This window comes from Gopherus flavomarginatus, chromosome 3 (assembly GCF_025201925.1).
Source record: "Gopherus flavomarginatus isolate rGopFla2 chromosome 3, rGopFla2.mat.asm, whole genome shotgun sequence".
Lineage (NCBI taxonomy): Eukaryota > Metazoa > Chordata > Testudines > Testudinidae > Gopherus > Gopherus flavomarginatus.
In genome coordinates this window covers 96,462,964-96,488,954 of record NC_066619.1, presented here as the reverse complement: position 1 = coordinate 96,488,954, position 25,991 = coordinate 96,462,964, and the positions used below count along the sequence as shown (strand labels likewise).

The window sequence follows — 25,991 nt, the reverse complement described above, 5'->3', positions numbered from 1 at the left end:
TGTCATCCCAGCAACACTCACTTTAGATAGAAAAATGCAGTTCAGATGAAGTGTTGCATGAACTAGAATGAAAAAACAATCCACAAAGTAACCAATTTGAAGTTTCCATTGTGAAAGTCAAAAACCAAGCAGGCATGTCATCCTGTGACCAATAAAAATGATAAGAGGACTTGCTGTTTCCTGTGCGATCTCTTATTTTTTCCCCACCAATGCTAACAATTCACACTGAATTAACTGCCGAGTAGAAAGCTGCAGTTGATTAGAATGCTCGAGACCCTGGAGCAGTTTTTCTAGCAATTAACAACTGAACATGCAATGCTAGCTAAATTCTAATTACTACTTCATGAAAGACCATGCAAAATTGTTGCTGATTAAATAAAGCTACAAATGTGTATTAAGTGTCTGGTGTCACCATCCACCACCCCCAAGCAGTGGATTAATAGATCATGAGGTATCTATGCCAAACCTGCCTCTGAAGAAATGGTAGGCTGTCATAAAATGAGGCTTTTGGAATGCTTGAATGTGAACCAGAAAAGCATATACTGGGGCAATGAAAGAGGAAGCAAGACTTGTATCTAAACCAGAACACCAGTAAATCCTGAATGCAGAGAAGTACAACAGAGTGGTGCAGAGAGTGTGTGTGTGTGTGTCTGTGTGTGTGTGTCTGTGTGTGTGTGTACACATATTGATCATTTAGAACAGCTGGAAAGCCAGTAGCATCTGCTATACTTAAAGGAACAATTTAAGTCACATTTCTGTCTGGTTTGTTTAAAAAAACAAAACAAAAAAAAACCCTAAAAGTTACTTGTTACATCAAAAGTTCACTATAACTGAAACATTAAAGAAAACATTTTTTCCTCTCTATTTTTTCAGTTTAATTTATGTATTTCACAGCCCTTTCTGTGCTAGCCATATCCCACTGACAGCAGTGGCAAAACTCAGTTCTCTCAACAGGAGCAGGCGAAGGCCAATAAATAGTTTTATGAAGTTGATTGGACTCACTGAGCCTTGGTTGACAATGACCAGGTTCAGGAGGCCTCAAGCTAAAAACAGCACAGAATTAAGACTTGATCCACTGACAGAGCTAATGGCGCTTGTTATCTCAACAAGCTCTAGACCATTTGGGCAGCAGCCTTAGATGGTATAAACTGACACAACTTGGCCCAATGGGAACAATGTTAACTAAACCATGTTGTGTGTTACAGTATTTTCTATTCCTGTTTTTCCAGTTAAATGTGTACTTTGGTGTGGATATAACAAAGTGAAAATGTACCATGTACCATCAAAGGCACATAGGATGGGCAGTGCAGCCAAGTAAACCTTACTGTCCAATCCCCAACTATTGCATTTCTTGACTGAATTTAACCATTGTATTTAAGAGTGGGTTTTTGAAGTGGTTTTGCATTTGTAATAATTAGCACAAAATTATTAGACTCTTGCTTTATTCAGGGTACAGGAGGGATGATGCTCTGTGAATGAATTAGGAGTTGTGTTGTGAAGGAGGCTGTTGTCTGTAGGACCTCTGCCTCATTTGAGCAGAGCAGGCACTAAATTGTAGGGTAAGTAAGCTGCAAACCTTAGCTGATCCCTGGCCATCCAAATGGCCTGTGGGGACCAGAGTCAGGCAGGACAAAGAGAGAACATCATCGGAACTGCTCTATTCTGCTCTGGGGCCTGGAACATCCAGCAATGCAGAAGTGTGTAGAACCATCCTTGCAATCCCCAAAATGTACAGTAATAAAATTTGTTTTCAAAAGCTAGAAATATCTGACATTGCCTTTAATAGAGGAAAAATGAGAGTTGTACATGTTGTACTAGCCCCTCATGTAATAGCAGCATATGCATTTGATAATTATGATTAAGACTAAGATTTAGTTATTGGTATTTTTAGTAAAGGTCATGAACAGGTCATAGGCAATAAACAAAAATTCAAAGTCATGACCTGTCCGTGACTTTTACTATAAATACCCATGACTAAATCTTTGCTCCTAGGCCCCACTGCTCCAGAAGTGAGGGCTGACTGCCTCTGGTGGCCTGCTGCTCTGAGGCCCTGGGGACTGCTCTCCTGACGGCCTCTAGGGCCGCCGCCCCAGCCACCCCCGGGGCCACTGCAGTTTGGGCAATCCCCAGGGCCGTCCCTGGAACTGATGCTCTGGCAATCCCCAGGGTTGCTGCTCCGGCGGCCCCCAAGGACTGCTGGTGCTTGAGCACTTCCCAGGGTCAGCTGCATCAGCCATGCAGCTGCAGAAGTCATGGAGGTCACGGAAAGTCATGGAATCCGTGACTTCCACAACCTCCGTGACAGAATCGCAGCCTTAATCATGATTACAATATTTTTTACATCAGATTCTACCCTTCAGTATAATGGTATACATTTCCATTGATTTCTCAAAGTATTTGCAATGCAGCTCCACATCTGAGATTATGAAGTACTCCTGGTAACCGTATCTGCTAACAGAGTTATCCTGTTTTTGTATTATGTTAGCCAATTACACATTTATCTATTTGGCTGGTACATACTGCATTTAGACTATCACTGCTCAAAAATGAACAGTAATAAAGATGGAATTTTAATGGAGTCTTTTAACCAAGTTTCAGCTCCAAATAGGTTAATAAAAATTGCAGTAGCACATGTTTAAAATAAAAGCAGCAATAGAGCATTTGAAAACTAAAAATATAAACACAAGCTCTCACCTTTTGTAAGGTCACAGTGTACTGTTCCCATATCAGCTCTTCCATGCCTGGGGCCTGTTACACAAAAACCAAAAAGCAATTAACCAACAAGCAACATAAACAAATAACTACCCCAAAATAAAGTCTGGAAGATCCCATTTCAGAAACTTTTGAAACAACTATTTTAAGTATTCGATGGAGTCGGCTACAGAACACATTTGTTTTTATGTCAAGTGACAATGAGACTAACCAAAATAAATTGCAGAGGGAATGTGTATTAGAATTTAGCAGGTTAGATAGATAGATAGATAGATTCATAGATTGTAGGGCTAGAAAGGACCTCGAGAGGTCACTGAGTTCAGTCCCCTGCCCTCACGGCAGGACCAAATACTGTCTAGACCATCCCGGATAGACATTTATCTAACCTATTCTTAAATATCTGCAGAAAAGGAGATTCCGCAATGTCTCTAGGTAGTTTATTCCAGTGTTTAACCACCTTGACAGTTAGGAACTTTTTCCTAATGTCCAACCTAAACCTCCCTTGCTGCAGTTTAAGCCCATTGCTTCTTGTTCTATCCTTAGAGGTGAAGATGAACAAGTTTTCTCCCTCCTCCTGATGACACCCTTTTAGATACCTGAAAACTGCTATCATGTCCCCTCTCAGTCTTCTCTTTTCCAAACGAAACAAACTCAATTCTTTCAGCCTTCCTCCATAGGTTATGTTCTCTAGACCTTTAATCATTTTTGTTGTGTTTCTCTGGACCCTCTCCAATTTCTCCACATCTTTCTTGAAATGCGGTGCCCAGAATTGGACACAATATTCCAGTTGAGGCCTAACCAGCGTAGAATAGAGTGGAAGAATGATTTCTCATGTTTTGCTCACAACACACTTGTTAATGCTTCCTAGAATCATGTTTGCTTTTTTTTGCAACAGCAGATCCACTATAACCCTTAGATCCCTTTCTGCCATACTCCTTCCTAGACAGTCTCTTCCCATTCTGTGTGTGTGAAATTGATTGTTTCTTCCTAAGTGGAGCACTTTGCATTTGTCTTTACTAAACTTCATCCTGTTTACCTCAGACCATTTCTCCAATTTGTCCAGATAATTTTGAGTTATGACCCTATCCTCCAAAGCAGTTGCAATCCCTCCCAGTTTGGCATCATCTGTAAACTTAATAAGTGTACTTTCTATGCCAATATCTAAGTCGTTGATGAAGATATTGAACAGAGCTGGTCCCAAAAAAGACTCCTGCAGAACCCCACTTGTTATACCTTTCCGGCAGGATTGGGAACCATTAATAACTACTCTCTGAGTATGGTTATCCAGCCAGTTATGCACCCACCTTATATTGTATTTGCCTAGTTTATTGATAAGAATATCATGGGAGACCGTATCAAATGCCTTACTAAAGTCTAGGTATACCACATCTACCGCTTCTCCCTTATCCACAAGACTCGTTATCCTATCAAAGAAAGCTATCCGATTGGTTTGACATGATTTGTTCTTTACAAATCCATGCTGGTTGTTCCCTATCACCTTATCACCTTCCAAGTGTTTGCAGATGATTTCCTTAATTACTTGCTCTATTATCTTCCCTGGTACAGAAGTGAAACTAAGTGGTCTGTAGTTTCCTGGGTTGTTTTTATTTCCCTTTTTAAAGATAGGCACCATATTTGCCCTTTTCCAGTCTTCTGGAATCTCTCCTGTCTCCCATGTGCACCCACGTATGTATGTACATACACACTGGTAACACCCTGTGCAGTGAACATTCCCTGGGCCAATATAAAATAAATCATAACATATTGCCATTAACTGTCTGGATTCTGAAAATGGACAAAATACTGCAAATTCAAGACCAAGGGCAATTTAGAATACATTCCTAATCAATAACTGGAAATCTGACCTTTGAATTCTACATCATAGTTAATAAGATTCCAGTGCTAAAAAGTAGTATTTACAAGTGGAAACCCCCTCCCCGAGATGCTAATTTAGCAGCAATACCTTTTAGGAAGGAAAAAAAAGCATCCAAACCTAAGAAAATAAGAAAAACTCAGCACTGATGTTAGGGAGCCAGGGTAACAGATTTGGCTGGATTACATCTCCCACAATGCACCACAGTCTCCCTTCTTGCTGAGAAGCTGTGGTTCAGAGAAATCACATGGCTGCTGCGCAAAGAGGAGACGTAACCTCTGGCCCACAGAGAAAAATGGGAGCATGAGGTACCCAAACTACCAATCCCATGGGGCACCAAAGTTGCATTTCTGAATGGAAATTTTCTGTTCATGAACAAAAAAGATGTTCATTTCAGTTTTTCAACTGAAAGTAGACATGTTTCATGGAAAGCAAAAATACCATTACACAAAAACCCAGTTTTCCATAGAAAAATGGTTTAAATAGAACTTTGACCACCTTTAACAACTAACCAAGAAAGGGGTAGAAGTGAAGGAAGGAAGTACGTAACCGTAGTGTTTTTAGAAATACAGTTAACTACAATCAGTCCACCTCTATTAGATGATCCCCATCTTAACTATTTTGAAGTGCACCCAATGTTTCCAGTACAGTTGTTTTATTGCAGCAGCAGACCATTAAGCACACAGTTGTTTCTGTTCTCTTGGATGGTCAAAGACCCCATGAAGTGTCACAGGAAAAGAAAAGAATTCACACAGCTGATTCTGGGTACACCTGAAGGGGACAAGGTGGTAATGTTTTGCTATGGGGTCACTGGATGAAAAAAGCTTATAGTCCCTGCTCCAAGCATTATTTAAGGAACACCCAAAATATTCTCCATTCTTATCAAACAGTTTATAACACAGAAATACATCTTAGCATACACCAATACAAGCATATTTATGTTAATAATGCACCAATACTGCCTCTCTAAAAATCGATAGATAAATCTAAGTTTTCTAATTCAGAAATTAGCAGATCCTACAAATCAAGATCTAGAACTACAACTAGCAAAAATACACTATAAAAGTCAAAGCAGAGATTTTATGGAGGAGAGGAGCTAGTGTTAAAACCTATAGAAATATTTTTAAACATCTGTCTTCTCATCTAGCCTAGTGACAGAGAGATAGTGACAGAGAAAGAGTTACGGAGTTAAAATCATTACTATTAAAGCATTCTTGCCCGGGGTTGAGTAGATTAACCTACTTGCTGAAACACATGGTCAGTGAAATCATCATCTGTCAAATAATGGTGCTTCCAGCTATTCCCGTGTCACCAGCTGGCCAGTATAACTAGACAGTTAAATTGCTGCTGCTAGTTGCTACTTTGTTGTCTCTGTCTACCTTATTCCAACATGTGGGAGAATCCTGTACAGAAAAAAACTCTTGGGAACTGATGCGTCTTCTGTTCTGCTTTTCCAGTTTGTTTGTTTTTAAACTATATGCAGTACTGGCTTGGGGGCAGGGGATCTCAGCTGTCATTTCCATCTAGCAGTTTCCCTTGAAAAGAGCCTTAAAAATGTGAGCAGATATCAAGTGATCTCTAAATTTGGAAGGACAAGCAGCTGGGCTCAATTTCTGCAGCAACAGGCTGTGGCTGGCAGTGGTAAAATCTAAAGGACTCCTCCCACCGAACAGCCAAAACACTTTTAGTGTAAAATGAGTCAGTCAGTTAAATTTGGTGTATATTTCAAATAGTCTTACTGTCCCTCCCCTTAAGATTCTGAGGCCGGCCCTGGGCATATTAAGGTGTCCGGTGATGGAGAGGAAAGGAATAGATTGGCCAAGGTCAGAAGAAGAAAGCTGACCTAGGGAGAAGGCTCCATGTTCCAGAACACAAGCCATGTGTTACAACACAAGGACGTTGAACGTACCCTGAGCTGAGCCCAAAGAATGCTCTAGAGCGATGAGGAAACGGAGGCAGGGAAATGCATGTAGGGTTTATGATTTTTTTTTTTAACAGATCTGTACATGTCTCATGATTAAATAAAGAGCAATTCTATGGTAGATTTCTGGGCAAAGTGTCTGTGTGTATATATGCACCATGTGGCCCCTTGAAAATGTAAACTTTGGGAAGAGTTCTGGGAGAAGGTGTGTAAAGATACAGCAGTTCAGAGGGGCTAGCACTGGCTCCGGGGTCTGGGCTGGAGACCACATGGTCACAGCTGTCAGGACAGGGTGCTAGACAGGATCTGCACCTTGAGACTGTGCCTGGACTTCGTTCAGACTCTGGAGGCTGAACACCCAGCAGCGAGGTCTCTTCACAGCTATCTGGTAGACTGCCAGTAGTGGAGCCTGAGCAGATCAGTGTAAGTGGACGAGGACAGTTATGCTTAGAAATGTGTTAGCTGGTCGTGAAAAAAAATTAGGGAAAGACAAATCTATTACCAAGATAGGAGAACTTGACATACTGATAGTTCTTGACATACTGATAAAATTACACAAGCTATACAATGCACCGTATTGAATGGTCACCTTGGTAGTCTATCAGACCCTGAAAACATCTGCACTGCCCTAAATCTCCAACTAATAATCTCTTGAACATTATAAAATGTACTGCTGCTTGCCAGTACTGAGATGCTAACCAATACTGACAGATTAATGGAAAGAAGGAGAATGAGAGGGATAGAAAGACTACAAATGTTAGAAATCACCAGCTGAGGAGCTCTAACTGTATCAGAACTAGGATTTAACCCTCTATCATAGGAACAAAATTCCTGCTTTGTTAGAAATCATTATCCTAAGGCAGAAGATGGGTCTCTACTCTAAATGCACCAAGAGAAAAGCACCTTTTATCCTTGAGACTTTTTCATGTCATTGGCTAGCTGGAAAGAAATGCAAAGGGAAACTATGGTATTTGTTTCTTTTAAAAAAATCTCACAGGAACACAATGGTTACTGCATTACCCACACACAGAGAAAGAACTGCTGACAAGAGGCACAAGCAAAAGAAATGAAACCTATTTATTTATCAAATTACTAAAAGTAACTATTTGGCGAGTTTACTCAAGTTTTCCTTCAACTAGAACTGTGGTGTTTTCTATATAAATGAAACTTACTGTAATTAGCCAGTATGAGTTCAGTAGTGACTTCAGCCAATACAATACTTCTAATTAAAATATCACTATTAGGATTTGTTTAAATATTCCTGGTGCTCAGATACCAAGGTGACAGTTGCCTTAATAGCTGGAATAGATGGATCAGTAGCCCCTTGATTACAAAACTATACAGGGGTGGAAATTTTGAATGACAGTTTGATAGAATAAAAATTACACTGTGTACAGAACACACAACCCTCGCGGATAATTATCACATATTTATACAATTTCTTATTACTGAGTTACCACACACTTAAAACAAACAAACAAAAAAACCCACAATACCTGGTGGGAAAGTGTAGGGAGGGCTTATAACAAGATATAATGTAAAAACAACTCACATGCCCTTTTAAAATCCTCAACTTTTTCACTGCACGTGCCCACATTCTCTGTAGAGCTTGAGCTGTCTTCATTGTTGCAGGGTATGTAATCTGTTAGGGGACTTTGTGCATCCCAGTTTTTTCATCAGTTTCCACCACTCAACAATGTTATGTAATTCTAATACAATAGTGGCCTACATACTCAACAAATCCTGCTGTCATTTCACACAGTAACACATCAAACCACAAAGAAGAAAAATCTAATACCTAAACAAACTCCACTTATGAGACACAAAAAACAATCTTAATTAAAGACAATTTTAAATGTCTTAACACAGATTAATATGCAGGAGGTTTTTTAAATTCTAAATAGTTAATACTTATGATATTTTTTCCTATAAGTATACCTGAAACTTTAAGACAAGAAGTGCATTTGTGGTTATTTAAAAAGTCAGACTATGCTAGTAGTATTTTATATTAATAACCTGTGACTAGAATAAATCTTAAAGCTGAACCCTCAGCCCCAATCCTTCAGATTCTTATGGACATGACTAACTTTATACAAATGAGTAATCCCACTGAACTCAAGTGATTACTCATGTATGTAAAATTATTCATATGCATAAATACTTGCAAGATTAGGGCCTTATTTAGCTCCAGCAAACAAGAAGTGAGTAAAATACTGAAGAGGAACATCATGCCAATCTCTCAGTGACTGTAAATACTGTTTAGTTTTTTCCTGAATACTAAAGCAATAAAAACAGGACAAAGTTAGCCATAAACCCTAAAGAGATCACTATACTGTAAAATAAACTATCAGTCCATTATCAGTGAACGCTGTAAACTTTTACAGATTTATACCTACAATCTTTCCTCCTAGGCTTTATACGAGAAAGCTTCGCAGAGAGTTAACAAATGTCAAAAAGAGAAACAGGCATTTGTGGCAAGTTTAGCACGCACGCACGCACGCACGCACACACACACACACAAAAAGCTTGTAGATTTCATCTTTCAGTGTTGGAACACATCTGTAAACTGCTGAAGATTCATGCAACATTGGAAAACAACATCAGGCCATTTTTCCACAGGACAGGTTTAATGCAGAGCTCTGCTTTGCAAGCTTGCCTGTGTAATCTCCTATATTTCTCTGCACTCACCAGGAGGTCTAGAATGGAAACAACATTGAGCTTCCAAGACAACTGCCAACAACGCATTCTACTACATCAAGGACTGTTCCTTCAGCACCCACAAGGAGAAAGTTGTTTTGTAGGAACCTGGGACTAACAAGCTGAGCCTTGTGTTCCAAAGGAGTGTGGGTTACTCAAAAATAACTTCATACTTTAAACAAAAAAGTTAGTCCACAAAATAGTTTTGAAATTTCATAGTTTTTCCTCCACCAAAACAACTAGTGGCATAGCAAATATAAAGCTGGCCTGATTTTTAAGAAATGCTGTTCACCCATAATGTGCAGCAAAATGGGGGCTCCAACCTGCAGGTGCTGTGCTCTCTGGCCTGACTTGCCAAACCTCTTAATATTAAGCATGCAAGGAATCCCATTGCAGCCATGTGCTTTGCTAGATCAGGGACAGAGTGCTCAGTAGCTGGTAGTATTGAGACCTAAGGGTTGTACATGCTCAGCAAGTCTGGAAAGAAAAAAAAAAAACCAGGCCAAAAGCAAGTAAAATACACGTATTCCGCCACACCCCCAGACATTATATTTAAAAAAACAAACAAAAAAAAAAAAAAACAATCACCAACAAAAATGGTCAGTTGCAAGAAATCCAAAGAGAGGGCACAGGTCTGGGATGGGTAAAAAGACTGACGTCACTAATAAAGAATGATCAGAGACCCAAATTCAGAGCATAGATAGACCCATTGAAGTAGAAGAATGGGTTAAATAAAAGTAAAACGGGAAGTACAAATGATCTGGCAGGGCTTGTGGGAACAGAATTTAAAACAAATAAATAAAAAAAACACCCAGAAGAACTTTTACCTGAAAATACTGTCTCTGTATCTCTGATATCTTCTTCTTGCTTATTTTATTTAAACAACAGGCAGCAGGAACAATTACATGGAAGCAGAGACAGGTAGCCCTGTCTTGGCTCTCCTCTTTGCCCCAGATTGAGTGGCCATAGCATTCCAAACACAAAGTAAATACTAAATAGGAAAAATGTAACAAAAAATGAAATAGGTTGACAGTGCCTAGCCGTGAGAAGTTAAAAACTTGCAGGAGGACCCAGGATCCATCCAACAATAGTAGAACCGGACCTACAAGCCACACTTGCTTGGACCAGGGGGAGCAATTACAGTACAGGGGTCCTTGTTTGCTTGGATCTTGCCAAACCTTTTGTACAGCAGAGTAACTGAGGGAAAGAGAGAAGAAAGACTGATTCTGCCAGAGCAAAAAAGCTTCAATACAAAATGCCTGACTTTTCATGCTTCTGCTGCAAAACAGAGGGATGCTCTTCCCACATATATCAGGAAATACTCACCCAAAGTCATATGTTGAGTAGGACTGAGCAGACTTTTGGACTTGTTCGCCTCCAGAATGAGATATTTTAATATATTCACAACTGGAACTCCCCAAGCCACTGGTAAGAAGGCGCCCTGAAGCAAACAACTTTCCTAGTGATGTATCAACAGCTCCCCACCACCTGTTCTCAGGTGGGCTGTGAAGACAGTCTTCATCTTGCCAGAGAGACCTGGGACCAAGGCAAAGGTGAAAGAAGGAGTCCATTACTGCAGGCGAGAATTCCCCAGGCAAAATTACCACACTTAGGTAGTAGATGGCACATGGAGATAAGAATCTTGGTGATCCACACTTCACGCGGATTCTAGTTTGGAGCTCTTTTTGGAGACAAACTGATTTACCCATTTCAGGATGTGAAGGTTGCTCCCTGATTCCTTGCGGACTTCTAAATAAACAAATTAGATACTTGTGAACCTCTTCTCCGAGTGGAATGGAATAAGGATGTGAATGTTTTGCAGGTGATGCACAGTGAGCAGGACTATGTCTCTTTTCACCAGGACTTGGGGCAGCGAGGAGAGGAAAATATAAAGGACAGGTGGAAGTTCTTGATCTAGAGGGTCTCAGAAAATAAAAGAGAGAAGCCTGCTGCTGGAGACAGTTTCTTTCCATTGACTGGGACAAACTAAAAGCTTCGTCCTTGTTGCCACCCTCTGTTGAGGGGAAAGAGAGTCAGAATTCTTGGTGAGGCTGGTATTTGTTGGTCCTACCTCTTCCCCTGTAGCCAGAGAAGTGAACGGACTGGTTTACTGGATACCTGTATCTATACCTGCCAGGTCTATATGAGGAGAGAGGATACCTGACACCCCTGTTAGGCCTGTTGGAGGCACGGGAGGAGTTAGAGGCCTGAGGTTTTTCTTGATCTCCTGGCATAACTGTACTCTTTGAAAGATCCTTTAAGGCCTGGTCTAAGGTTTCCCCGAAGAGATGACTCCCATCATAAGGCAGGCCAACAAGTTTGAGTTTGGCTGAAAGTTCCCCACCTGTTAAGGGACGGAGCCAGAGGGCTCTCCTAGCCACTGTGAGAGTTGCTATGTTATGGGCAGCCAGGTGGAGGGAATCCTGGGCTGCATCATGAAGATAGCGGGATGCCAGATCACAAAGGGTGCACACCTTGCGAGATGACCTAGAAAAAGGCCTCTTAGAGTAGGTCAATAATTTCCTTAGCCATTCCACCAGTGACCTGGCTGCATACAGGGAGTAAATGGAGACACAAAGCTGGATGGTAGCAAATTCATAGGCACTCTTAAGAGCCTCATCTACCTTACGTTCTAAAGGGTCCATGAGAACAGTTTCTTCCTCATCATGACGTGAAGATTTGGTGAAGAGAGATGCTATTCTAGAATCAACTCTTGGTGCAGAGGCCCACAGATTATCTTTCCCAGCTGGAAGTTTGTAAAGCTTAGCCAGATGAGTAGGTAATATAAACTGAGCATCTGGAGCCTGCCAGATGTTTTCAATTAAGGCACTGATGGATGGATGAAGGGGAATGGTATCATCTGGCTTCTCCTCCACAAGATGGGGCAATTTCCTTGAGCCACTTCGTGAGGTATAATGTTTTAGTCTGAGTTGCTTCATAAAATATTTGCACAGATAGGGTAGATCCTCAATCAGGAATCTTCGAGATGAGTCTGTTTCACCAGATGTTTCCTCAGGCTCAGAGGACACCACTTCCCCTTCCTCAATGAAGTCAGAGGAGACTTGGGTAACTTTGGTAGAGGATCTCCTCTTTACTTCTATCAGGGATTTGCTGGATGAATGTGGTTCATATGACCCTTCCTCAGGCTCAGAGGACATCACTTCCCCTTCCTCAAAGGAGTCACTTATGAAAGGAATCAGGGACATTGCCTGCACTGAATTCCCTTTGGCTGATAATCTTTTATACTCTCTGAAATCCATCTTCGCTTCCTTTGGAGCTCTAGGAGCTGAAGTAAAAGGAACTGCTTTTGTGCAGGGTGGAGCTATGAAAGCTCTATGTAAAGTCACTGGTCTGCTAATCTTGACAGGGAGTGCTTGGAAAGCAGAAGGAGCCCTTGCCTTCACAAATGCCTTAGTGATAAGAAAGGCACGGTCTGGCAAAAAAGTGGGAGGCAAGGTCACATCTTCCACAGATAATCTTGGAGCAGAGGGAGGAATAGGAGCAGAATTTTCTACCTCCCACGCAGACCTGTGTACTGCTGAAATAACTCCTTCAAAAGAGCAGCTGACCAGCATTGAGAAGCAGAGTCCCAGATTGCTGAATGGCTCAGAGTTTCCTGGACAATGGAGACGAACTGGACTCATAAAAGTAGCTTGCGAAGAATGATCACAATGGGAACACTTCTTGCCATTCTTCTCGCCTTTCTTCTCTTGCTGGTCCATTCTGGTTAACATCACAGATGTTGAGAAGCAGCAGCACAAGAAGTAGCATGCAACTGCTTCCCAGTGAAGCAGAAAAAACTGGGAAGACGACAAGGCAGGACTGCAAGTAATGACGGCACAGTGCTATATGCAACATGATTGGTGCTGCTACCTGGCACTCAAGCAAAGCAAGGAACTACCTTTCTCTCCACATGGATGTATTAAGGGTATACAAGCTTGCAGTGTAAAGTCAAATCAAATAATAAATATTAGTTGTTATTATACAAGTATTAATAGACACCCACTATATTGCACTCACTTAGTAACTGAATGCCAGTCCTTGAGAAACAAGACACGCTTTTCACATGGAAAGTAATTTGGTGCACAGAGTTTTGTTCACGTGCACAATCTTTCTAAAGATTTGGCCCATATAGCACCATCGAAAAGCACTTTATAAAGAAAAGTATTATAAATCCCATTTTACCATGGAGACACTGAGGCATAGGGGGGGGTAGAGTGATTTCGCCATGATGGACTTGTCTTCACAGGGAGACAAACAAGGTGTGTCCTTAACTCTTTGAATTAGCTTGCTCAAGTTAACTAACACAAGGTAAAAACCTTAGTGCCTCCAAGGTAAGGTAATCTATAGTTTTCACACAAGTTAGCAGGTCAAGGTAAAATTCTAGGCTCCCTCATAGTCTAACTCAACTTGTTAACATGGGTGAAAACTAAAAACTGCGTTGACTTCACTACGATTTTACCTTGTGTTAGTTAACTTGACATAAAGAGCTAAGGACACACATTTTTGCTTAGTGAAAAGACACCTGATTTCATTGGCAGACCTAGGAACAGAAAACAGGCCTCTTTATTCCCAATCCAGTGCTCTAGCCACTGGACCATGCTGCCTCCCAGCTTTCTTCCCTCCCTTCTAGCAGCAAATGTCATCATGTTTTGCAAAGAAAGGCTGTATCTACAACAGGAAAATTAGGAAGAAGGATGAACTCAGGATGGAAACTGAAGTTAGAGCCACAAAATTTGGCTGTTGTTTCTACCCCTTGCTGCAGAATTGTACCACAGAATCCAGGGACTGAAAGGCAGAATTTAGGACCAAACTACTACAGACCCCATAGGGCACTGGCTGTAGTGGACATGGGTATGGTTATCACGCTACTGAGATGATACTGAAGTAAAAACATCCAAGTCTTGTTTCCACTACAACTCCACTGTTGCAAACATTGGTGGAGAATTAAGAAGTCCAACTTTCCTTGTGTGGAGAAGGATCAAAGGGTAAAGCATTTCCTATTGAATTATAATCAAGTTTAGGCCTTTAGTGCCCAAACTTGATTGCCTTTAGGAGATTTTGCAAAAGTTTTCTAGAGTTGCTAAAACTATTTTATGATTTAAAAAAAAAATCTAATCCTGTTCAGAGCAGAGTTCGTTAATATGATCTTTAACACACTGGCAAAGCCAGCTACCTGCCTATACTTGCACATCCAGAGTTGTTAAGACGATAACATGAGGGGAAGCGGGAGCCCAGCATGTGGCATCCCCTCGGCAGCAGCTGGGGCTCCCCTGTTAAGCAGGCCCATCAAACCCTCACTCTGACCAACCCTACCCCCCTACACCTGGACCTCTCCGATGAGCCCCCAACACCTGATCCCCATCCCACTGATCTCCAACCAGCTGCACCTGGACTCCAACTGCATCAAGCCCCACTCCCCCAGCACCTGGACCCTCCCACTACACCCCTCACACCCAGACTCCCCCCTGAGCCCCAACCACCTTCACCTGGATCCCCTGGAGAGTCCCATTGACCCTGCACATGGAACCCCTCAACGAGCCTCGGTGCATCCAGATCTCCCACTGAACCGCCTGCACCCAGACTGCTCCACACAGAAACCTCTCACCCCACACCTGGATCCCCTCACACTGAGCCCCTCCACACTTTGATCCTGCTGGGCTGAGCCTGCCCACCCTCACCTAATGCACCTGGCACAGAGGGGCAGGGCCCTAGGGTATTTCTGGGGCAGGCTCAGCCCTTGCGCTGTGTCAGGGTCCAGTGCAGCCTCATTGCTCAGTCTCTGTATCAGGGGAGGTGGGGGCTTCAGGATGATCTCCACCTCAATGCAGCCAGTGGCCTGTGTTCCCCACTGCCATGCTGGAGCCACATTTATGTATTGAAAAATAAAATTTGCAGAATTTTAAAATAATGTGCGCATCATTTTTTGGTTCAGAATTCCTTCAGGAATATCCCTGGCATGGTTTTATCTATTTTTTTTTTTACTGCCACTCAAGACACCTTAAATAAAGCACATTAGTGACCAGGCATATAATTATCTGGGGAGTGATAAAATTAGGGCAATTTTGAAAAACATAAGTAAAAAAAGGATATTATGAAAATGTTGCTGATCTTGGCTTGACTTGTATTAAAAAAAAAATTTCAGTAAGAAGATACTCTCATTCAAAACATTTCAGTCTGCCCCACTTTCTTCTAAAAATGTGAAGGCCGAGAGACTCTAAAAAGAGTGATATGGAGCAATCAGCTTGAGACATCAAAAGAGTTCTCATTTTCAAAGCCTGGGGGCTGAAAAGCAGATCCATGTAAAAATGTCTCAAGTTTGGTACCCAAAAATCACTAAGAGCCATTGAAAAACTCAGAAAAAATTCTTTGCAGAATTCTTGTTCCACCGTTTCTTATATTACTTAACAATTACCCTCTCTACCCATCCCCTTTTACCTTTCCATTCTCCACCCGCCCACCCCGTCTGGATTAACCTTCCAAAGATGTTTACTTAAACTTTTCCATCTCTGGGGATGTGTATTACTGAAGGGAAAAATAAAATTAAGTCTATAACATTAGATGGAAGAGAAAACTCATTTCCTTCCCTCGTTCCTCACACTATATGTTAAAATTAAGTGAAGAATTTAACAACAGGAGTTGAAATTTTCTCTCACATGGAAACCTAAATGCATTGACAGAAGTGTACTCAGACTCTAAGGTGTCACAAGTACTCTTGTTCTTTTTTCAGAGACCAAAGGAACCATAGAGTTAAATGCTAAAACCCAAAAATAGAATAAGAAACCCCAAATCCCTCCAATGGTCCATTAGCTATCTAGACATCACTTCTGTATACTGTGGGCCTGATCCTCGGCAGGTATAAATCAGCATAGCTTCTTGTCCTGATCCAAGGCATGTACATTATACACTCCATATTCCACTAGATGGTGCAATGCTGCAGCTACACAAGTCAGGACACTGACTCTCTCATATGCAGAGTTATGTTGGAAACTAGAAGTGTGTGTGTGTGTGTGTGTGTGTGTGTAACATTGACGATGACAACAAAGCAGATTTGGCGTAGAATAACGCACACTTTGGTTGGATTTTTCTGCATATTATTTTTGGCCAGAAAACCTCAATATGGTGCTAGTGCAATGATAACTTTCCTTAATTATCTCTGCAACAGAGTGGACTCGAAATGTAGCTGAGTGAATAGCATATTATAAAATTATTCAAGCTATAGTCCAGAAAAAGAGGTCAATTTATGAACTTTTTTCTTCTTATTTATCTACCTAATATTCTTCCAGATTGATAAAAGAGCACCCAGAATAGATAATAAAATACTAGAGAGTGACTACATTTAATCTGAATAGATCAAATAAATAGAAAGTCATCTTTTCTGGACTAATCTGCAGATTTTGCCACATTTTGGGGCCAAAAATAAAGTGGCTATAATTTAATGGTGAAGTTTTCACAAGCTTCTAAGAATTTAGGAGCATTAGTTCCACTGATAGACAAATGGGACTTGTGCTTCTAAATCATTTTGATACTTTTGAAAATTCCACTCTATATTTCATCCAGCAAACTCTCAAGTCCCATATTTATCTCTCCTCTGTCATACTATGTACGGCTGCAGTCCAGACGCTAAGCCATACATATGTAAGTCGTGTAAGGTACATCTACACTGCAAAAAAGACCCATGGCAGGGAGTCTCAGATCCTGGGTCAACAGATTCGGCCTTGCGCTATGGGACTAAAAATAGCAGTGTTGACGTTCAGGCTTGGGCTGGAGCACGGGCTCCAAGATAGGGATACCAACTTTCTAATCCTGTTGGTGTCACTAAGCATAACCCTAAGTAACTCGGGAGGGTGGAAGGCCACAAGGGTATGGAGCCTTCCTGGTTTTATGCCTCAGCAGATAAGAGTCCCTCCATGTCTGAACTTTAATCGACCTAAAAGGCCAGGTGTAACAGCCGTTATCAGTTGCAACAGTTCTAACCGGTCTAAAGCAGAAATAATGAGGCCTGTGCACCTTTAGCAGAAGGACAAGATAACTTGCAGAAGGAAAACTTACTAATGAGCTGCCGCTGCCAAGATTACTTAATGCACCTGCGCTTACGTAATTGCTACAGGGGGGAAGAAAGAAGAAAGAGAAAAAAAACTTATAAAAAGGGAAAAGCCGCTTGTGTAGGGGTGCTGGATCTGAGGCATGTCAAGTCTCCCAGCACAGCTTTGAGATCTCATATAAACTTTGCTTGCTTCTCCACCCTGGTGTGTGTTCATTGGCACTAAGCACTCCAGGCACGAACCACTGTTGCTTGCCTTGGGCACCCTCTGTGCCTGCAACAATCCCACAAAACCAAACACTCTTGCCTCGCCCGTTCTCCAAGGCCCTGCCCCCATTCACTCCATCCCTGTCATAAACAGATAGCTAAGGGTTAATGTTCTTTTACCTGTAAAGGGTTAACAAAGGGAACCAAACACCTGACCAGAGGACCAATCAGGAAACAAGATTTTTCATATGTCAAGGGAGGGAAGTTTTTGAGTGGGTGTTCTTTGTCTTGGTTCGGTGGCCCTCTCAGCTCTGAGAGTGATCTCTCTATCTCCAGGCTTTCTAATCTTCTGTTTCCAAGTTGTAAGTACAAGGATAGTAAGACAATAGGTTTATATTGTTTTGTTGTATTTACATGTGTGTAGTTGCTGGAATGTTTTAAATTGTATTCTTTTTGGATAAGGCTGTTTATTCATTTTTTTCTTTTAAGCAATTGACCCTGTATATTGTCACCTTGATACAGAGACCATTTTTATGTCTTTTTCTTTCTTTTTATATAAAGCTTTCTTTTTAAGACCTGAGTTTTTTTCACTGGTTAAGGCTAAGAAACGAAGGGAGGGGGGAAATCTCTTTGTGTTAGATTTACTAAGCCTGATTTTGCATACTCTCTGGGTGAGGGGAGGGAGAGATTTGATCTCTCGGTACTTGTGTTTCAAGGACTTGAAGCAGGGAATATCCTAGAATACTCAGGGCGGGGAAATCTGGGAGGAGGTAAAGAGGGGGAAGGGAAATGGGTTATTTCCCTTTGTGGTGAGACTCAGGGCATCTGAGTCTTGGGGTCCCCCAGGGAAGATTTTTGGGGAGACCAGAGTGAGCCAGACACTGGAATTTTCTGGCTGGTGGCAGCGATATCAGATCCAAGCTGGTAATTAAGTTTGGAGGTTTCATGCTAGCTTCTCATGTTCTGAACTCTAAGGTTCAGATCTGAGTAGGAAAGTTATGACAATCCCCCCTCCATCACTCGCTCTCCCCAGCCCTTACTCACTTTCACCAGGCTGGGACGGGGATAGGGGAGCACACCGGCTGGAGATGTGAGCTCCAAGGTGGGGTGAGACATGAGGGGTTCAGGGTACAGGACAGGGCTCCAGGCTGGGGCAAGGGTGCGGGAAGGGATGAGCGCTCTGGGATGAGTGGTTTGGAATGTACGAGGGGGCTCTCATCTGAAGGGTTCCGAGTATGGGAGGGGGCTCAGGGCTGGGGCACGGGGTTCAGGCTCTGGGGCTTACCTAAGCTCCCAGTTGGTGGAGCAGTGGGGCTAAGGCAGGTGCCCCCGCAGCTCCCATTGGCTGCAGTTCCCAGCCAATGGGAGCTGAAGAGCTGGCACTTGGAGTGGGGCAGCACGCAGAGCTCCCGTGGCCAACCCTGTGCCTAGGAGCCGGACATGCCTGTCACTTCCAGGAGCCGTGTGGAGCTAGGGTAGGCAGAGAGCCTGCCTTAGCCCCACTTCACTGCCCCCTGGACTTTTAATGGCCCAGTCAGCTGTGTTGACCAGATCCACCAGGATCCCTTTTCAACCGGGAGTTCTGGTCGAAAACTGGATGCCTGGCAACCCTACTCCAAGACCCAACTTCCCCTTACTAGGTTCAGAGCCCAGGCTGTAGCCCAAGCCCGAATATCTACACTGTTATTTTTAGCCCCATAGCACAAGGATGAGTCAGCTGACCTGGGCTCCTGGGCTGCACAGGGATTAAAAAACCTGAGGCTGGCCTGGGTCAGCTGACTCAGGGAGTGGGGCCTCAGGCTGCAGCCGGAGCTCTGGGATTCTGGATTACATTTAAATTCAATACTTTAAAGAAAGAAAAACACAAAAACCTCACCCCACAGCAAAACCATGACCTGAAAGAGTTCCTACTTCTAACTGTAAGCTTGTAAAGCAACTTGTATTTTTTGAAAGAAACCCTGTTCCTTCCAACACTTACACACAGGGAATAACTTTTTCAATGGGAGTAGTCCCATTGAATTCAAGTGCTTACAGGGTTTGGGCCTTGGTCTTCATTCTTACCATGAAAATGTGAGTTTGTACCTGGGGGTGTGAGCAGAAAAAAGTAGCAATGAATACAGAACTGTGGGCATTTAAAATCTGAGCCAATACCTGGGCAGTACTACTTCAAGTTAAGAAATTAGCATACAATCTTGTACCCAATTTGGAGGAGAAGAGGAAAAAAAAGACTGAGTCAGATTTTTATTTCTAAAAGAATTGGAAAATGGACATTACTTCAGAAACAGCGGAATTCTACTATGTGTATATGTGCATCACATACCAGCACAACAAATACCCCATGTCAATATAAATAAAAAACTATTTTACACTGGAAAAATGGATCAGGTTGTATCCAAATATAGCTGTGGTGGACATGACATGACAAAAATGTGGCTTAGTTTGTTGCAGTGGCAGGTCAACCCTCAATATCCCATGCATTGTATTTCTTCAAGACTCTAACCAAGAACCATTACAGAATCATGCTGTAATTCTCCCTCTATTTCCCCCAACAGGAAATAACCAATCTAGATGTGGAACAACTTCAACTAAAAAAAGCAGCAGCCGTTTCAGCCAATAAAAAATTATATCCTGTTTTAAAAAATAGAGCCAAAATATTTTACATTACTTATCTTTTATAGAGGCTCATTTCTTCCTCTTGAGAAATAAGCCTCTGGAAACTAAAACATTCCCTATTCAAAATTTTGTTCCTTTGTGTATGGTGGCTTATCATCAGAGAGAAAGGGAGGAACTGATTGTCATAAGTGTCCTGAGAAGTACAGTCTCACTCCTGTGAAGAAAGTAGTATTTTTACAGTCTTGGCCATGTTTGTTTACGTCCCCATCATGCTGTGGCAGTTGTGCAGAAAATAAAGAGCCTGCTTCTCGAGATTTGGGCATGCCAGGTAATACAATATTCAAATGGCTAAAGATCAGACAAAATTAATAGCTTGGCTTCCTTCGCCCCCCCAATGAATATAGTGATGTGTTGGCAACACTTCAAGATATCTGGAAAGATTTCCTGGAAATTAAATACCTATAATGTGTGTTGGAAAATAAATTCAGCCCCTTAAATAAAAAAGGGGAAAGATCTAAGATTTTTTTTCTTTATTAAATTTGTTTCCTCTTTCTTGATATTCATCCTTACATTTATCTCATCCTGCACCACTTATACAGAATAGTATAATATAAATCTCATTTTAAATGTACTGCAACAAGGTTGCATGATTGAAAGGACACCATAAAGCTGAAGTCTAGTTAAATTAAAACGAATGTTAAAAGCAGTTTCAGTTACTGCCTGTGTCTCCCTGTCAATTCTTGCGGTTTCACAAGTATATTTTCTAATTTTTAAACACTGTTTTACTCTCCCTGTTGCTGCATAAGAGACCCACACATAAGAAAATGGGAAAACAATTTAAAGCCCCAGTCCCGCAAACACTTTCACACAAGTTTAACTTCAAGCAGGAATGTAGTCCCATTTAAGTCAGGATGCAAAGTTAAGTACCCAGTACGTTTTTGCAAGACCAGGGCCTAACTGATCAGGGAAAACAGCAAAACCGACTGCACAGAGTACTGACAAGTGCACAAAAGTACACAAACTAAGATAGAAATAAGGATTTTTCCACCTCTCAACTATTTTATTCATAGACATCGTATATGTTACTTGTTACAAGGGCAGGTCAACATGTTCAAACAGGAGCATGGTTTTTAAATAGATGCTATCCTTGAATATAAATGAAAACAAACATGCCTCAGTTAATATAATAGCTCGTGGGTGTCCATGACCCTCAACAGTAGTTTAGAGTCTTCTTGCTCAATTGGTATGATATCGACTCCAAAGTAGATTTTCTTGCACAATACGAGTACCATTATATTATGCCTTAAAATGATAAACAAAATAATCAACATTCCCTCTCTCCAAACAAATCAATATCCAATACTTTAAGCAGTAAAACTATAGCCAGCATTAGCACAGAAAGTTGCATCTATGCAGTTCCAATGACCCTGCATTGCATAAATTATTATCCAATAAATAAAACCACTAGCTCTAAAAGAACAGGTTGGGTATTGCTGTAGTACTGTAAGTAACTTACTTTTTTTTTTTTTAAGCACGATTCATTGCTAGGATAAAAACCAGGCAGGTCAGCATTTATACCTAATCATCCAGTCATAACATAAGACAATTCAAAACAAAATTGTCAGTTTTTCAGCTTGGTCCCAGCCAAATTAGATTTTCTTTTCCCATTAACATTTATCCTATCCTTTGTTTTAGCTTTATTAACAGAAGAATGATAGGCCATACTCTTCCAGGCATTACTGTTGCTATAAAAGTGTTTCCCTGTAGCAATAAGAAACAGATTATAAGCAGTCAGTTTAGCTCTCTTTTCTTGGAGGATAAAAGCATACAGAACAATCTCATTCTATATGGTTTGGACAGTCTTTATTTTAGAGAGTGTTCAAAGACCAACACGCCCCCCTCCCCCCCCGCAATACTACATACCCCAGAACTTAGGGTCACAACACAGTTCTCTCCAAAATATATATACCACATGGGAGGCAGTACCCCAATCACATAGCAAATAAAGACAAAATTTTAGTCAACTTTGTCAACCTTGAAGGTTCTCTCTTTTGCTCAATAATTCAGACCTTTGGAAGAAAATAATTCTGGCATTTTGACTGACACTATCAAATTAATTTGTTAATGTCTTTATATGTACTTCGACATGGTCAATTCAAATAATTATGAACCATGGAAGTACACTAAGTCACCTTGCAGAGAGGTGAATTAGAGCAATAGCCACAAAAAACGTCTGCCATTTTCGAGAATTCAGACACTGACCTCTTTGTCTATTGTATCAACCACTGTAAACTGTTTGTGCTGCAATTGTTAGATCTTCGCAACAGCAGGCGCAGTCTAAGCAAAGGAAGAAGATAAAATTGTGAATGTGTCACTGTGTGAGTTTGATATATTAGCAAACTCTTTACCAAACTGTTAGTTTCCATTGGTCAGCACATTCTGCAAGTATAATCAGCTCTGCCACTCTTTAAACTGCTTCCTGAATTTTCATCTCTTCCTTGGCCTCATCTCACATGGATTTTGTGATCTGTGGCCCATCAAGTCAGTAGTTCAGACCCACCTCACCCTCCAAAAAAATCTCTCAGTTAGCTCTACTTTTCCTCCAAAGGTGTCTCAGGGGCTTGCTCTACACATGCTTCACTGGGATTGCATATGAGGAGTCAGCAATGAACCTGACTCAGGGTACGTCTACACTACCCACCAGATTGGTGGGTACTGATCAATTTATCGGGGATTGATTTTATCGTGTCTACACTACATGCAATAAAATCAATCCCCAATCGCTCTGCCATTGACTCCGGAACTCCACCGTGGTGAGAGGCGGAAGCGGAGTCGATGGGGGAGTGGCAGCGTTCAGCTCACCGCCATCCTCACGGCCAGGTAAATCGACCTAAGATATGCCGACTTCAGCTACGCTATTCACATAGCTGAAGTTGTGTATCTTAGGTCAACACACACCCCCAGTGTAGACCTAGCCTTAGTCATTCATCAATTTAAACATCCACCTGGCTTCTGATGAACCAGTCCATGTTTACAAATTGAGAATTCCCGAAGTGGTGAAAGTTGAGCCTGGTTTTACACACATCCACTAGCTAACTAGGTTTAGATTACACTGATTTAAAAGCTAGATTGGGACCAAGCCCATCCCATACTTGATCATATTATCCCTCATCAAGGCTATAGGTGTGGGGGCTTGGGAAAACAGAGTCTGCATGCCAGATACTCGCACTCCTCCCAAGCAGGTGGGCTATTCAACATGCCAGCCACCATGAAGCAGGGGGATTAAGTGAACCACACCCTATAAAGAGCTGCAGTATGTTAACTTTCTCCCCCATGAGCAAAAGGGAGCAGAAAAGGAACTACAACTAAATTTCCTCCCCAGGGTCCCTCCTGGAGCAGTGAACCTGCATTTCTATCCTACATTGAGTCTTTAGTCTAGGTAAGAACTAAATCATCTGAGACAGCATCATAGGAGCATCCGGTTTACTAATCTAAAATTATGTTGATCCGTAAACTTACACACAATTAATGTTAGGACTCTAAAAAAATTAGTTACTTCAAGGGTTGCCTCCATTTGGCTGATCTTACGACAATATTCTGTGAGAGGCTGTGAGGGCAACTCACCTACATGCTCACTCTGCCAATAGCCTCCTTAGTGCTTTTGGATCAGAGAGGGAGATAAGAGTAATGTAACAAAATGGAAAATTCTTGGATTTTCCACCCCTCTTCTCAAGGGACTAGAGAGAAGGGCAAGGGAGGGTAAAGTTCCCTACCAATGGCAAGAGTTTTATCCTGCCCATCTCTGAACTGGAATGTTACATTATTTTCTGTTTGATCATCTTCTCTGGGCTGTCTTTTCGATCAATGTCAGCTAAGCCTTATTTACACTGGGCAGAACCTATTCACATCAGTAGTAGGGACTACAGCTCACCAGAAGTTAGGGTTCCAAAATCAGGCCCTGAGAAATGCAAATTAGCGGCATATTAAAATGACATGACTATGGGGAAAGTGGAAATCACAGTGCTTTTCATTTTACAAACCAAAAAAGTACAGCATTTATACGCAGTTTTGAAGAATGCAATCCTCTGGTCTCAACCCCACCCCTGGAACTATGAATCATAATATCATCAGTGAGGAGTATCTCTGATGCAACAGTCCTTGATAAGAAAGGCTGATTATAAAAATAAAAATATATCCTGTTTGAGCTAATGCACACACAAAAATCTGATAAGTCAGTAAGCGAGCCAACAGAAGTACAGCCAAACAAATCAAACATTGGGCCAAGAACATATATAATTACATGCTAAGTAATATTTTTGGAAAGTTAGAAGTGTTTGAAAACAAGTTTAGAATGAAAATGTCTTCTCTGCTATGACTGTAGCAGCACTATAACAACATTATAATAAACGGAACAATAAACATAGTTCACATGCGTGTGTTAAGCTAGAAATATAGCTTATAGAAATATAGAAATGTAAGTTCAGTTCTATCTGAATGCAAGACCTTACTTGTTACATACACTATTGAGTTGCTTAGCTATCATCATGGTAATAAGGTAAATAATTGTTTAAAAATAAATTGATATTGCAAAACATCTAAAAGCATCCCTATTTTTACCTCTAGAATAACTCGACTAGATTATTGCATGTGAAATTGAGGTTATCCATAAAACCATTTAATTGTGGAACCAAAATATTTCACGTCTCCTGAGATAGGTCCATCTCAAATAAATATTCTGAATTACGCAGAGGAACCCTGGCCATTAGATGCAACAAATAATTTCAGAATAGCAGACAGATTTTGCAGTGTCAGCTTTGGAACAGAGAACAAGATGTAGTTTGAGCCAACTGCTGAGCCTGGAAGAAAGCAGCACAGTTTAAAAAAAAAAATAAGCCACCAATTTTCTTCTCACAGATCTCTTTGTGAAGCCTGGTATGACAGACAGCATAACTGGATGACCCACATTCCCCTGACAAGCACGAGACTCAACATTTCTCAAGCTTCATAAGTGACATTTTACCAGATAAGAGCCTTTGAAATGCCTTGTCAACACAGACTGGAGAAGAGAGAGTAAAGGGAAGGCTAACATCATAGCCCTGTGATTTGCGCATTGGCCTCCTAAACCCAGGGTTGTGAGCTCAATCTCTGAGGGGGCCACTTACGGATCTGAGGCAAAAATCAGTACTTGGGCTGGACTTGACGACCTTTCAGGGTCCCTTCCAGCTCTATGAGATAGGTATATCTCCATATATTACATATCATATACTGCATATGAATATTATTTAAACTATAACTGAATATACACACTTCTCGCAGCTATATCAAGAAACCATTATGTCAAGACTATCCTGCCATTAATCTCTTTTGTTGCTGTTGACTGTATATCAACGGGACATCTTGCAAGGCACATATATTGTGGATGGCTGCTGATGAAGCAAATATTGATAGTGGTATGTTTTTGGAAGATGAAGAAATTGGCTCATTTTTGTGCTGCCTGGTTATTTGGTATTACCTCTCTATTTTATTTTTAAAGTCTTTACAGAACAATGCAATCAATGCTGGTAGGAAAAACACAGAACTCTGAGTTTATGTCTGGCGGGTGAAAAGTATTTTCAAAATACTGTTTTAAAATGAATGTATTTGTATTGTAAGTCCACTTGTTAATTCTGTCAGTGATTTAGGATTTTGAACAACTTTTTCAAAGAGATAGTTCAGTTAATCTGAAAGCAAATTTTAAAAAATACTACGTCATTTACATAAAACCCCAATGAAGTTGCCTTACCACTGATGTACAAAGACCTTAATAAGTTTGAAAAATGCTCTGGTGCCTCCATTGCTTTCTCTTTTCTCATGACTCATTGTTAGAAATACCTGGGAACTGTGGCCACCTTTTCTTGTTTTTAAATAAAGATCTTCAAAGGATA

The 25,991-nt window shown here is 41.2% G+C and overlaps 1 protein-coding gene across 6 annotated transcripts in view; it reads right to left on the bottom strand.

Moving 5' to 3' along the window:
- TJP2 (tight junction protein 2) overlaps window positions 1-25,991 on the bottom strand; it is a 93,824-nt gene that overhangs the window by 27,138 nt on the left and 40,695 nt on the right. For 5 of the 6 annotated variants that reach the window (XM_050944146.1, XM_050944147.1, XM_050944144.1 and 2 more), the window contains one exon: window positions 2,695-2,748. In XM_050944146.1, the coding sequence (XP_050800103.1) occupies window positions 2,695-2,739 (45 nt within the window). In that variant the 5' untranslated portion in view covers window positions 2,740-2,748. Of the gene's footprint in view, window positions 1-2,694; window positions 2,749-22,329; window positions 22,405-25,991 lie in introns of all 6 variants that reach the window. The other variant, XM_050944145.1, reaches the window with a different exon arrangement.